The following is a 15,190-nucleotide window of genomic DNA, read 5'->3' on the forward strand; positions in this document are numbered from 1 at the left end:
AGAAATTTCAGTTCAACATCTATCTTGTGAAGAGCAGCATGGCAGTTAATTTCAGTGCAACAATGAATGAAGTTTTCTAAATTTTGCAATATAAATTACATTTGGGGGGCTATTAGTATTTAAATGAAAACTACATATACTTTACTGGGCTACTGAATTTTTAAAAATAAAAAGTCATACTTTTTTTTAAAGAGAGAGAGAGAGAGAATTTTTTAATATTTATTTTTTAGTTTTTCGGCAGACAAAACATCTTTGTTTGTATGTGGTGCTGAGGATCGAACCCGGGCCACACGCATGCCAGGCGAGCGCGATACCGCTTGAGCCACATCCCCAGCCCAAAAAAGTCATACTTTTTTAAAAAAAGACATTTGACATGGAAAGTCTCACTGACAGGTGTGGATACCAGTCTGAATGGGCATAGAATGGATTTAATGCATAGGTGATGATTCCTCATATTGTTACTTTAATGTGAATTTGACACCCAACTTGAAAAGAATATCATAAGCATTTTATTAAAGCCTTTTTGAAATTGCATGGGTGCAACAAAATTGGCCCATAAGCCTGTCATTAAAATACAGACAGAAACCTCAAAAGATCTTTTTCGTGTGTATGCAATTGCTTTTATAAACACATTTTAAGTTGGAATAAGGGGCTCCTAGTTCATCAGGTTGGGGGCTGTCCTCGCTGCTGTAAGCTGTAGAAGTGAGCTTCCTTCAAGATCTGATTGATTTGGAAGTAAGGACCTTGGGACAGCATATTCTCCTCATACAAGAACTGACAGGTGCTCAGGTCGTGTTCAGCAGCAATCCGATTTATGTTGCTTTCTGGTCCACCTGCTCTCTCTGGGCTATGAATGCTGCTGATGTTCCTTTCAGTAACACTGCTTGAATACTGTAAATAGAAAGGTAGAAATAGGTTCACTATTATGCCACAGTCACATTTGTTTTATATTCACCTTGGAGAATTGCAGCATCAAAGTCTATACAAGGCTTAAAAGTTTAGAAAGTACAGTCCCTGATGGTAGTTAATTCCACCCTCACATCAACCTTATGAATAAAGCTAGGGTTAACACTCCCATGTTACAGATGAGGAAACAGATCTCTGATATGCCCAAGTCCCATAGCTAGGAAATGATAGGGTGAGGACAAAGGCCTTCTAATTCCAAATCCTTCCTTATATCCTCAGCTCCTGCTTGTACCATTCATTCCAAACATCAGAGAAGTACTTTCTCTTCCTCCAAGGGAAATCACCAATTGGCTGGGCATGATGACACATGCCTGTAATCCCAGCGGCATGGGAGGCTAAGGCAGGAGGATCGTAACTTCAAAGCCAGCCTTAGCAAAAGTGAGGTGCTAAGCTACTGAGTGAGACTCTGTCTTTAAATAAAATACAAAATAGCCCTCACTATGTGGGCCAGTGGTCAAGTACCCTTGAGTTCAATCCTGAAAGAGAGAAAGCAAAATTAAGGCCATAAAATGTAAGACAGACTGTGGGTTAAGATGCAAGACATAAATTGTTTGATACATATATTCATTCACATTCATACATCCACATGTACATGCAAATATGTGATAACTCTGCACACGTCTCCTGATGGTGGATATATACATTCTTCCTTTATCAAGTCAAGATCCACATGTGTGGTGACAGGCTGTGGACATTTTTTTAAAATGAAATTTAGGTTTACAGATGGCCTTTGTGGTACTCTGCATTCATAGATCTTCTATCTGTGGACTTGGTTTTGTTTGTGTCTCTTTGCTCTTAATATTGTTTTTCATAACTGGGCATGGTGGTACATGCCTATAATACCAGCTGCATGAGAAGCTAAGGCAGGAGGATCATAAGTTGAAAGCTAGCTTCACCAACTTAGTGAGTGCAGCCTTTAGCAACTTAATATGACCTTGTCTCAAAATTAAAAACATAAAAATAAAACGGACTGAAGATGTGATTCACTGGTTAAATGTCCTGGGTTAAATTACAAAAAAAGAAAAAAATGTTGTTGTACATTGAAATAATATCACAGTCTTTGTTTTCTCACAGAAGCTACTCAGGGATCCCTGAACCCAATTATTGTCAATAATTTTTTGCCTTCCAATGTTAGGATTCCCAAAGAATAATTCATGGCAACGCCAATCTGAATTATGATATTTAACAATGTTAGTGTTGTACTTCTCACAAGGTCATCCTTTCCAAAGTTAGCAGTAACAAATTTTATACCAAGAATCATCAAAAGCCATAGGTCATTTAGAGCTACTCATCTTAAGTTATACACTACATTGCCCAGAAGATTTGATGGGCATCCTATGTTGCTCTTTATGCAAGTAGATTCCTATGTTAAGAAGGGTAAATAAAGCCACATGTGAAAATTGTTAGCAAGGGCTTTAAAACAGACATAAGGACTAGTTGTCAAAACAATTCCAAAAGAATATTAACCAATTATTTTCCTAACCATGAAAGTAAAAATCTGGAACTCCATTGTAACAACGTGGTTTAATTGTAATTTTTCAAAAATTAAGTAAGCTAATATATTGGATAAACAACCCACCACATACATCTGGTTTCCACTCAGTTGGCTTTCTGAATTGCTTTTTTCTTTCAAGTATTGTCTGAAAAATAAGATAAGAACTAGAAATCATTTCCAATGAATTCAAGTTTGGATTTTTTTTTTTTTTTGGTACTCAGGATTGAACCCAGAGGTGCTTAACCACTGAGCCACATCTCTAGCCCATTTTAATATTTTACTTAAATACAGGGTCTTGCTGAGTTGCTAAATGCCTGTATAGTTTGCTGAGGCTGGTTTTGTACTCTTGATCCTCCTGCCTCAGCTTCCAGACCCACTGGGATTACAGGTGTGCACCACTGCATCTAGCTTCGATTTTTATCTCACATTACAAACATCTAGTTTACCATGTCATTAAGGTGACACCATGATGAGAAAGGTGAATAATACAGTAAAATGCATAGGGAGAATAGAATTCTTTAGAATCATTGTGAATAAAAACTGGATCTCTCCAATATCTGTGCGACTTAAACAGTTTTCTTTTTACCTTATTTGTGTAGACATAACTACAACTGTTCATTGACATATTACTATAACATCAGCAGTTTTTTTGTGTGCTGCTGGGGATAGAATGCAGGGCCTTACATATGCTATGCAAATCTCTACCACTGAGCTACACCCCAGACCACATAAAATTTTTTTAATAAATGAAAATAAGAATCAGTAAAGCTTCAAAAATAGTACAGTAGTTAAATTGTACTGAGACTCTCATACAATAGAATTTTCAAAGCATTTTAAAATGATGATGTAGTTGTAATTTCCTGACATGAAAAGATGTCTCCAACATCATTTGGGAAGATGGAAATCAGTACATGTAGTTTTTCATGTAGTTTTAAAGCATTTCTTCGGGCTGGATATGGTGGTTCACATATGTAATTCCAAAAGGTCAGGAGGCTGAGGCACAAGGATCACAAATTCAAAGCAAGCCTCAGCAACCTAGTGAGACCCTGTCTCAAAAATTAAAGAATATTTTTTTTAATAAAAGAAAAACTGAGGATATGGCTCAGTGGCCCCTGGGGTCAATCTCCAGAACCAATAAAAATAAATTCTGGTGAATGTGTAAATCTTAACAACATCAATATAGTTAAAGATTTCAAATATTTTTTAGTTTTATTTTTGGGGTATCCTCAAATTCGAACTCATGTATAACAGATCTATTACTTTGGGGAAGAATAAGATTTTATTCATAAGTAAACTACAGTATGCTACTATAACACCAAGGAAAATCTGCTTTATAATTCAGTCACTTCTGAAATCGGTGCCAAGAATTATAATGAACTGTTATGCTATAAATGGGATTTTTAGGAAGAAAGTTTATTCTTCTTTAAACTACTAAAGAACATCTAAAGTTCATATACAATAACATCACCTAGTCCAAGAGTGCAATCTATGTAATAAACATAGCCCATACCAGATAATCTGGGCTTTGTTGCACTTTACCTTTGTGAATGTCCTTCCTGAGAGATATCCAGCTGCATGACTTGTTTTACTCTCAGATTTATTGAGAGGAAATGTTTGCTCCTTAATGGTTTTAACTGTCATAACTTCAGTCTTTATTAAGAATCATTTAACCTTGCTAAGCTTGATTTAAGAAAGGAAACATTTTTTTTTAACCAGGATGAATGAGATACTAAAGGCTTCATGATGGAGAAAGACTCATAAAATAGGAATCCTTCTCATCCTTCTCTTAAGTGCTCATAGAAACTTCTCATCAGAATGCCTATCCGACTGGACAGCTACAAAGATCACTGCTTTTCTTCTCTGATTTAAAAATATACACTTAATGCTGATCTCTGTGCAAGGCAAATATAGTATAGAAGTCCTCATAAATTCATGTATGTGGCAAAATATTATCACATCCGTCAAGAAGGACAACTCAGCAAGCAAAATTCACAAAGGCACATCACAGAAATCCTAGGGCCCAGGTCTGTGTGCAAAGTTGGGATTTTAGGTGTATTTGAGCCTTAATGAAATTTCCATGTTTACCCCATCAGCAGAGATGCTTTGAGGCCAGCAGAGATTTGCCATATTCTATTTGGGATAAGTAGCAGAATCACATGTGGGGCTTTTTGTCAGTTGGACTCACAGTTACATGTCAGGGCCCCACTTCTGAAAGGCTCTTGAGTAGGTACAATTCATTCTGATCTCCAACCATTGTCTGAACAGGTACTTGCATATCTGTGTGCAAGGATGAACTTTGCCAGGACTATGTAGGGATTCAATAGGTAGTTCCTGAGCCAAATCAAGGAGAATGCTTAGAAAATGACAGCACTGTATTTATTTCCAATGAAGGGGAATGCAGCAAATGCAGAATGCAGCAAAGAATGCATTGCATTCTAGAGAAAGGGGAGGTTTCTTAAAATGAAAGGCACCTGAAATAGGCCTTGTAGGGTGGAGACCAATGGGGAGAAGAAGAAGACCACAAGCTGGAAGAAGATTCCTTGAGGAGACGAATTTAGTACCATGTTGTGGCCGGTGCCTCCTAAAGAAGAGAGACTGGGAGACAAAATATGCAGGAGAAGAAATGGCTATGTCATCAGGGTCCTTGTATGCCATGCTAAGAAGTCTGCAGGGACAGCTATTTGCGATTCAGAGATCAGCTCAGATCAACATTGAGAAGACAGTGAAATAAGAGGAAGTGAATGCAGATTTCAGCTTGGAATAAAGGTGAGTGAAAAGACACAAGAGAGACACAAGGTTAGCTTGAAAGTGGAGTGAGCACCTTAGCAGGCTAGTGGGAGAAACAGTGTGATCAACTGAAGCAGTAAGTAAGAATACTGATTATAGAATATCTTCATAAAACAGAATAGGAATTCACGTTCATATTTATGATACATTGCGATGCATAATGCCTCCTAATTGTAAAAGCAGGTGAACCCAGGATTTTGCTTTCTTTCAGGTCCTTGCTCCTCTCTCCATTCCCTATACCTCAGAGCTATTTATTTTTATGAACCCCAACAGAAAAACAAAATCCACTCAGTACATACTGCATCCCTGTAATTGTAATATGAGTCTTATTCAAAGGCATCTGAAGAACCTAGATTAGCTGAAACCAATAATCTCAAACAAATTCATTAGAACACTTGAAGTATGTGCTCCAAAGTTCCAACACAGTTAAACTGACAGGCTCCTGCTCCCTAATACCACTGAAACTGTGGAATCCTATGAAGCTTGAGATTGCAAATTAGTTAGGCCAGTAAATTACAACCACTTTCCAAATCAACAAGGCAGTGATATTCATGTTTTAGCATCTCTATACTGATGGGTTAAATTAACTATGCTTTCAGTGGTTAGTTTCTCTCACAAGAAGATGTTGGACCAGACATTGAATTTCAAGTGTTTACCAGCTCATCAAAGCCCATTTTTTGACCGAACAAAAGCTCCACCCCCAAAATCTCCCAGAGCACTTCTTTCTCTTGGAATGCATGTAGTCAAGGGAGATGAGAATGACTACTAAGAATCCAATAGAAAAGTGATTTAAAAAACCCATCAAATGTTTCTATTATCTTCTGAATTTATACTACCTTAAATAATGAACTGACCAGGAGGCAGTGTACTAGTTGTGAAAAATCAAGGATTCCTAGAACTCTGATTCTGTGTGTGCAGGGCCCTGTTTTCATTTTTCTCTCATTTGTGCTGCTTCCTTGAAATTCCCCCATTAGGACACCAAATCCTTTTCTATATCAGCAGGAGACAAACATTTTTGGTGGCACTCTGTTCAGTAAGTCACTGGTTTTTATATCTACATAATTTTTCACTCTCAATGTTTTGTACCACTCAGTAATCAGAAAAACACTATGAAATCAATATTCCTGGAAAGAAAAACAGAAATATATAGAAACACTTGGGTCTTCCTGTTTGCACTACTAGAAATCTTATACTGATCTCCTCAGAGACAGATTTATTGAAAAAGTGGTGCTATAAGTTTGAAGGTGCAAACATTAAAAATAAAATGGACTGTTCATACACGTCACTATATGTAATAAGTCCACCAGCCAAGAGAATAAATCACATGATTTATGTAATTTTACCCATCCAGTGGCTGCCCAGGATCTGGAAATATCTCTACCTGTGTCTAAGTCCCAGGAGGAGGGCATGAATTAGTAATCCTTTCATCTCTTGCTCATGAACACTAAAAGTAAGCAATACTTAGTCATAAACTAACAGGATTCATTGAGAAAATCTTTAAAATTCTCTTTTAATACTTTACTGGTAAGCTATATCTCAACTGAAGGAAAACCTTACTAATGAACACAAGTCATTAAGGTTAAGTCTCCTGAAATTAAAATTCAAACTCTTCAATTCCAGCACTGTTCAAGTTTTGCAAAATCACTACAACCACCCCTCAACTGCATTTTCGCTTTTTCCAAGGAGGAATCAAGAATTATATTTTATTTAATAACATATGTGCTTGAAAATATATTTTCCATCTAACATAAGGAAGGGCAGTAAAATTTTTATTTCTTATATGAGTAGAAAAAATGTCTAGGGCTTAATTCTTACTGATTGCATTTAGCAAAATCTGTTTTTCCTCTCCATCCTTCTGTAGGATACTGATAATCATTGCTGAATATCTGAGGCTCAGAAACCTCTGCATTGAAGAAACAATGTTTTTAAAATGCTTTCTTGGAAAAATAATCTTCTCATTGCAGAGATCAAACTGAATCATTTAGTTTAGGAAATGAATGAAATAGAGAGAGGCTATCTGACCATACTTCCTACCTCTTTATCTTGAGAATCCTGAAAGAGAAGGTTTCTCCGAGTCCTTTTGGAATGGAAGTAGTGATGGTTGTCTTCTTGGTTTCCATCTCTTTTCCTTTTCCTGCAAAGACATTGCAAAGGGTGAGGAAAATATATTGATCTTTTGAACACCTAAATTGTAAGCCTTTGCTAATACATAATTTTTACATCATGACTGAGAAATTATGTCTGTATCTGCTGCTTAAATAGATTTACAGCTGTAGATACATCCCAAGGCAAACAGAAGAAAAACCCAAAACAGGAACATTAGGCATATTCAAGCTCTTAGTTTCCCTAGATGAGTTTCAGAAGTCACTGATGCTTGCAAATAAACACACAAAGAGTTTTATGGCCAAGTTTTCAAAATTTACCTAAACAATTCATTGCCTTTATTCTCTGAAATTACAGTTCCAGGTTACATGATTTTAACCCCCTCCATATGATAACTCTTAAGACTGTTTAGCTTCTAGTGTCTAGTTGCTATTAAAGCTCTTATGAAATGGTGTAGAGATACTAAAGAGACATTCCCTTTGCGCTGTTAAGATACTACCGTTGCTATATCAGCAACTATTATGACATAGTGGTTACTTCAATTGACTGTTACCATGAGATTGTGGCTAATGACATCTTTAAAACATTCATTTTTCAACATGTTTTTAATGGTTGGTAAGATTACATCTTTAGCCTGAAGTCTCAGTAAGCAATCAGATTGCAGTGTTTTACATCATAATTCTGGTAAATACCCTGTAACTCATCACACATTCTGTCCTACCATCTACTTTGACATTTCTTTTTACTGTTTGGTACTCCTGAGGATGGCTGAGACAACTCATTTTCATAACTTCTTTACTCTTCAACTGTCATCTGTGGGAAACTATATTTCAAGTAGTCCAATGATCTCAACTTTTTTTTAAAAAAAATTAAACTCATTTATTTTATCTTTTCTTTTTAAGAAAAGCAATGTATAATAGGAAATATAGGAGTTCCTGTGCTTGAATCTGCCTCCCTGCCATCCATTTATTAAGCCTGACCTATTGTCTTACAGTTGAGGAAATAGCAAGATCAGAGAAACAAAGTGACTCAGATAGCAAAAATAAGTAAGGCTGGTAGAACTGGAACTGGAAGGAAAGTTCTCTTGAGTCCTGTCCCAACATCCTCCATGTGAGCCTTCAGGATGTAAAAAATGATAAAAGACTGCATGTCCAAATCAAATAATCCCTTTATGATAAAGAAGTTGCCAGTATAAATGCATTCAGATTACTTGTCTACAATGTTATTTCCAAGGAAATTTTTTATAGTACACATGGGTCCTCCCACCCCATGATAAAGGATGTTCTGGCACTTTTAACTAGACTTGGGAAGTGAAAGTCCTTTGCAGCCAGAGCATACTTGTTTCACACATACTGTCTGCTGTCAAATTACCATGTTCTTAATTCCAATACGTTCATAATTTGGCTCCTAAATTCATAATTACTGCATTCTTCATATCCTAAGGTCTTCATTACATGACACAAGCCAATGCAGCAGATCAGGTTTACTAGCTTTTTACCACTGTACTAAATAATGTTAGGATATCTTCCCGAATCTCAGTTTTATGAATTCACTTGAGCCATGGCAGGATCCTTGTGGAAAGACATGCAATATTAACAGCTGATCAAAACATGGAGCAATAATAAAAAAATCTATCATATCTACAAAGGGGATTACATACTACATATCTTATTCATTTAATCTTTATTGAGATTATTATGGAATAAAGGAAGACCTGTGAATCTGAATATTCAAGCTTTGTCCTGAGTCTGCTACGAGCTTCCTAAATGGCCTTCACTAAGACAAATGAACCAGCTAAATCCAGTAAAATCGATTTTTATATATATTTGTATCTATGTGTACACATGTGTTACAGGGCACTAGCCCTGCTTCAAAGCTGAGGCAGTTGCTGAGGCCCTCTCTTCACTGGTTCTTTGAGATCAGACCAGAAACATTTCAGATGTGTCTCTCAGATAGTAGGCATGAGTTTATTAGAAAACATAGGAAAAGGGGACACTCTCAAGGGAGACAGTGGGTCTTCTCATAGTGAAGGATGGTGAAGGATGATGTGTCCTTTTGCCCTCTAGTTTTATTGGGGGTCCCAGGGACTTTCCGTTAAAGTCACACCCACATCCATATTTTGACTTTTGACTAAGAACTTCATGGATCACCTCCAAGACAGAATGATTTGTTGCTCACAGATTTGGAGTTTTAAAGGAATTGAGTTCCCCTGTTTTTGCCTCAATTTCCTGCACTCTTATTTGGGTTATTTCCCACCGAATCGCCCTCAGCAAGCTTTCTTTGTGAGGGTCTTGATATTTTGGTTGCCAGGGTGACTGGGGATCCAGATAGATTTTGTGATGAGCGGTCTAGGCTATCTGGTAGAGTGTGACATGATCTTAGAACAAAGGTTTTTCTTAATGGGATGTAATTATGGTTGGGGAGGTTTCCACACATCAGGCCCCCACCTTCCAGGTGCTTGCCTGTCAGATAAGGTAATCTGGTTTTCAGTTGTCCTCCTCCATCCTTCACCTTCTCCCCCATTCAGGGCTGATTAGCTACTTACATTTGTGTATGCATATGCATACAAATGTATGTAGGTGCATATATGCCTATATACATGATAGGATAGAAATGCTAATTATTTTCTTTCACAAGGTTTGTTGATCACCAACTTAACTAGGTATACCCCCCCATAAAAAAGTGAAAACACACACACACACACAACAAAACAAAACAAAACAACTCCTGCCCTCACAGAGCTGTGAGGACTATTATCCAGACTGTGTTTGGATAATAGTATTTTGAGTATTTTAATGTTTTGAACTCGTTTTTACTGAAACTCTCAACATTTTACAATAGGTTGCATTTCTTTAAAAAAAAAAGTGACCAATATTATGAAAATGATTTTTCAAAACGTAAAACTGAATATATAAAGTGGAGTGTTGAAATCACGATGTAATATTAATTTTATTTGTTTTAAATACATCTTCCTGAGTGTCAAACCTCTAAACAAATTTATCAGAAGATATTATTAATGGTTATGGCTTAGTGATAAATCATGGACAAGGTTAGCTTTCTTTAACACTCTTTATCCACCTAACAAATGTTCTACAGTAAGATTTAATGACTCATATAAATGATGAAAAATATGTTGATAAAGGTTCATAAAACCCCAAGACAACCTGGAAAGAGAGAAGACCAGAGAAGGAGAAATACAATCTAGACAGAACCTCCAGAGAATTGCTAATTTGAAAATCAAAAGGATTTTGTTCCCAAATGGTGAGTTTTCCTGAGGGACTCTAGTAGAAGCCACAACCAACTCACAGCTTCAGGTCCTGTGTGACTCAAGACAGTGGAAAAATCAGCCGGTTCACCAGAAAAAGGCTCCGTGTCGTTTTTTTCAAGCACGAAGGGAGGGGGAAGAGCCGCTCAGACCAGTGTACGACGCAACACTGCCATCTCCAGGCCAGAGAGAAAAACTATCACCAACTTTGGAGGAAAAAACCCACCTATTCCGCTGTTTATCTTCCGAGAACTCGGAGACATTGGCTGAAGAAGCCAAGCGAGACCAAAGGATGGTCCAGTATCGCCAGAAGTGGGTCAGGCAACCTGACCCCAGCGCAGAAGCCATCTCTAGTATCACCCTCGTATCCACAGCAACACCATCAAGAAAAAGACGCAGCTCAAAGGCGGTTGAGGAGCGCGGGGTGGGGTGGGGGGAGTTGGGGGTGTGTGTGGGGGGGGAAGCTAGTCTAGGATTGGCGGGTTCTGGGCCTGCGCGTAGGAACCCAGTGAGGTCGTTGCCAGTCTCTCGCTTTGTGTTGGCCTCCATTTTCTTTCCTAGTGAGGTCGTTAACTGTCAGTTAAATGAAGGACTGGTGGTGTTTTGAATCTGCTGCCAGGCTGCCCCAGCCATGCCAGTGTCTTCTCTATTGTCTACTTTACCAACAGCAACCCTTCTCATGTTATTCTCTGATATTTCCTTGAGAAAACAAAACCAGATAGGAACTCTTACCGCCTTCCAACAATACTGAATCTGCATTTGTAATCTCTGGAAGAAGTGAGTTGATCTTATTTGAGGTCAAGCCCTTCACCAGGATCCTGTGCATTTCCATCTTCTTAAGGGATGGACTTTTGCGGTTATAATTTTCTCCTTTGTTATCATGTTCTCTATCTATCTGTACTGGATTATACTATTATCTGTAAAGCCAGCAGTTCGGTGTTTAGGAATTTAGCTTTTTGGAGCAGATCTTGGTTCCTACTGTGTAGTGAGACCCCAAGGGGTTACATTCGAGCCAGGGGAGTTATCATGAAGGATGGCTAGGGGCTAGGTGACCCTATAGCTGAGGATGTGGAGCAGATAACTCTAGACAGGGGTAGGATGGAGTATGAGACCCAGATTCATAGGGGTCTGCAAATACCAGCAGAGATGAGCTTGAGGCTTAATCAGCCAGGGAGCACTGGTTTTATTTATTTGTGGAGGTTTCCCAGTTTTAACTAATTTGCAACATATTTTCCTTTAATTTACTAAATATTTATTTCTTAAATTTGTTGCATTAAAATCTCTATCTTCTAAATTCAACATCTAGTCTCACATAGAGTGAAATTCTAGTAACTATTTTGTAAGATAAACCTTATAGAAATCATGTTGTAGCAATTCCATTTTAGTTTTGTTTTTCTTTCTTTGTTTCTTTCTTTTTGTGGTGCTAGGGATTAAACCCAGGGCCTTGGGCCTGTGAGGCAAGTGCTTTACCACTGAGCTACATCTTTAGCCCCAGTTTTATTTTTCTTGATGTTGGGTTTTTAAGTTTCATTTTAGATGGGAATTATTGTGGCCCCCAACTCTATTCAAACTAAGAAAACAGACTCTTCTATAATCTAGACAACAGTATCTCTATTCAGCCATTTTGCATACTGGAATACTGGAATCTTGCCTTCACCTTTCTATTTTTTTCATCAGCCAATAATTTGAGTAGAGTATGTGTTCAGATACGTAAAGCCTTTGGTTGTCAGATAAAATACAGGAAGCCCAATCAAATTTCAATTTCAGATAATGATTTTTTAGTGCATCTTAAATTCAAATTTAATTGAACATCCTATGTCTTCTTTTCTAAATCTGGTGGCCTTACTGGCTTGCCAACTCAAGCTGTATGAAGACTGAAGAACACATTCAAAGGTGACAGCTTTGTAAGTCTTTCCAGACTTTCAGTTATTCCTGGCTCACTGGAATATTTATGTCCCCTATACATGAATAGCTTAGCAATCAGAGTGTAAGGTATAGAGAGTTGAACAACTGTTACTGATTTACTTTTTATCACTCTACTTCAAAACTTCTCCTGTAAAACTTCTAACTGGCCTGCCAACATCCCCAAACCTAGTTCACTGCCTCCACATAGTAATGCTGTAAATTTTTACCATATGAACTGGAGAATGGACATGAAAACAATTCTCATTTAAAAGGCCACAAACCCACCCTTTTACCCAACAGAGTAGCAGTTTTCCATAAGTAAATACTTCGCAAGTTATTGTCTGTCAGTTCCATAAAATTATTATTTTCAATAATTTTGTACAATTTTCCACTTTTGTCCTGTGGAAATGAATTTTCCAAACTCTTCATACTACTCTTACTGGAAGAATAATCCCACGGGGTCTATTTTTAAAGACATACAGAAAGCCCTACTAAATGAGTCAACAAATGCTACTTGAGTACCTACAATGTGCTTGACATTTTACTGAATGTCAAAGGTACACAAGAATGATGCATCATGGCCAATGTCTTCAAGGGATCTATAGACAAGCTGGTAATTAGTCTATAATGACATCATGTATTTTGTACATTGCTTGAAACTAAGTAGATTGAGTACAGAGGATTTTTAGTCACTTATTAATGAAGATGGATTTTATATAATTAAAGGCTGGAATATGCTCCCCTAAATATTTTTTGGTACTGAAAACTGTGATTGCCTCTGTGTGTGGTGGCAAAGCAAAGTTCTGGTCATGTAACATATTGATGACTCAATGCAAGTCTGTCTAGTGCCTGATACCCCCCCCCAAAAAAAAACCTCTCACATTTGATGTCTATATAGATAAACTCTGGATTACTATTTATTTCTATCAGGATCATTACAAAAGGTGAATAAATTAAGTCAGGAAGCATATAGTGATGCCCACCATGCTTCAAGGAATATTCTGGAAATGGCAAATTAAATAAGAATGACTCATAGTCCTTGACATCTGGGATCTCACCTAATTTTGATTTGGAAGGAAATGAAAGAAGTAAAAGCATATAACTTTTTAATATCACTTTGAGGAGTCAATGAGGCAAGACTTCATACTCTGGGTTCTGCTTTATTTTTTTTAATTAAAAAATTATTTTTAATTGTTGATATATCTTTATTTTTATTTATTTATATGTGGTGCTGAGAATTGAACCCAGTGCCTCACACATGGCAGGCAAGTGCACTACCACTGAGCCTCAACCCCAGCACCTCTGCATTGTTTTAAAATTAAGAATTATCCAAAATAGAATTAGAATAAGATGTCTACCTCCAAAAAGTTGAAGAAAAGTAGGATTGTATATTATTTTATTTATAATAAAACTAGGAATATATAAAGAAGTCAAGTACAAAAGTTAAAAGTGAACCAAAAAGAAAGCTATATTCACCTGCCATAATATGTTTAGATTAATTAAATGATTTTTTTCAATATCAAAAATTTTGTGGTTTATGTATTTTGCTTAACACAAATTTTAAAAAGAAGTAAAGCAGTTACCAGATTTGATATAAAAATATTCTCTGCACAATAACCACAACTATATAATTATAACTGAAGCATTCCTTGTCTTGAAACTCCAAACATGCCTTTGCTATGGTCCTCAGACCAATCAGGAGAATGTTCCGATTTATAGGGCTTCCTACCTGTTCTACAACAGGTCTCATTGCACAGATGCTAAGAGCTCTGGCTTTGAGGAAAAGTGGATCTGAAGTAATATCACAGTTCTAAGCCTTACAAAATATGTGATCATAGAGAAGTTACTATAGTTTTCAGTAAACTAGTTTCATGATACCTATTTGAGAGGCATGAAGTATAAGGAGTCCTAGACAAATTTTGAATTCTGGTCATGGACTTTATCATAGCACCTAGCATGCCATATATTTTGAGATGATAGGGCCATGTAGCACAACTCTACTCCTCTTATTCTCCCCAGTATGGGAAATCTGATAATACAAACTGCTTAGTTATGATCTAGGAGAACCCATTAACTCCTTCCTATGTGAATTACATATTAGTGAAGAGGGGGAGTATGCCAGGACCCCTGAAAAATCTCCTTTAGTTTGATAACACTCAGGGATGTGCTAGATCTAAATCATACCAATTTATGAGTGGATCCATAAATAACTAAACATCTTAGAAGGCAGTTATTAAATTGTTATGAATTCAAGCAATTTGAAAAATTTGAGCTTTGATTTCTTGGCTAGCCCTAAAGATCCACAATGAGCTTCTAGCTCAGACTATACCTCCATGGATCCACCATAGAGAGTTGCGAAAGGGGCTGGGGTTGTGGCTCAGTGGTAGAGCACTGGCCTTGCACGTGTGAGACACTGGGTTTGATCCTCAGCACCACATATAAATAAATAAAGGTATTACATCCATCTACAATTAAAAAAATTTTAAAAAGAGTTGCAACAAATTTGAATTTTTGTTCCTTCCTGAGTTCAAGTAAAGAAATATTCCAGGGGTTACATCAAACTCCCAAACATCATTTTCCAAATTCAAAAGACGGACCATAATAACTTCAACCCTAGTCCTAGGAGTGAACAATTTTTTCACTCCACTATCAGAAAGACTGCTTCAACA

The 15,190-nt window shown here is 37.1% G+C and overlaps 1 protein-coding gene across 1 annotated transcript; it reads right to left on the reverse strand.

The window, feature by feature from the left end:
* Positions 1 to 486: 486 nt before the first annotated feature.
* Vcf2 (VCP nuclear cofactor family member 2) lies at positions 487 to 11,050 on the reverse strand. Its single transcript, XM_021719767.3, has 3 exons — positions 10,843 to 11,050; positions 7,283 to 7,382; positions 487 to 891 (listed from the first exon to the last, which is right to left on the reverse strand). Exons 1-3 carry the CDS (start codon positions 10,962 to 10,964, stop codon positions 664 to 666), a joined length of 450 nt encoding a protein of 149 aa, XP_021575442.2. The 5' UTR covers positions 10,965 to 11,050; the 3' UTR covers positions 487 to 663.
* Positions 11,051 to 15,190: the final 4,140 nt, after the last annotated feature.

The sequence above is a fragment of the Ictidomys tridecemlineatus genome, chromosome X (assembly GCF_052094955.1).
Source record: "Ictidomys tridecemlineatus isolate mIctTri1 chromosome X, mIctTri1.hap1, whole genome shotgun sequence".
NCBI lineage: Eukaryota > Metazoa > Chordata > Mammalia > Rodentia > Sciuridae > Ictidomys > Ictidomys tridecemlineatus.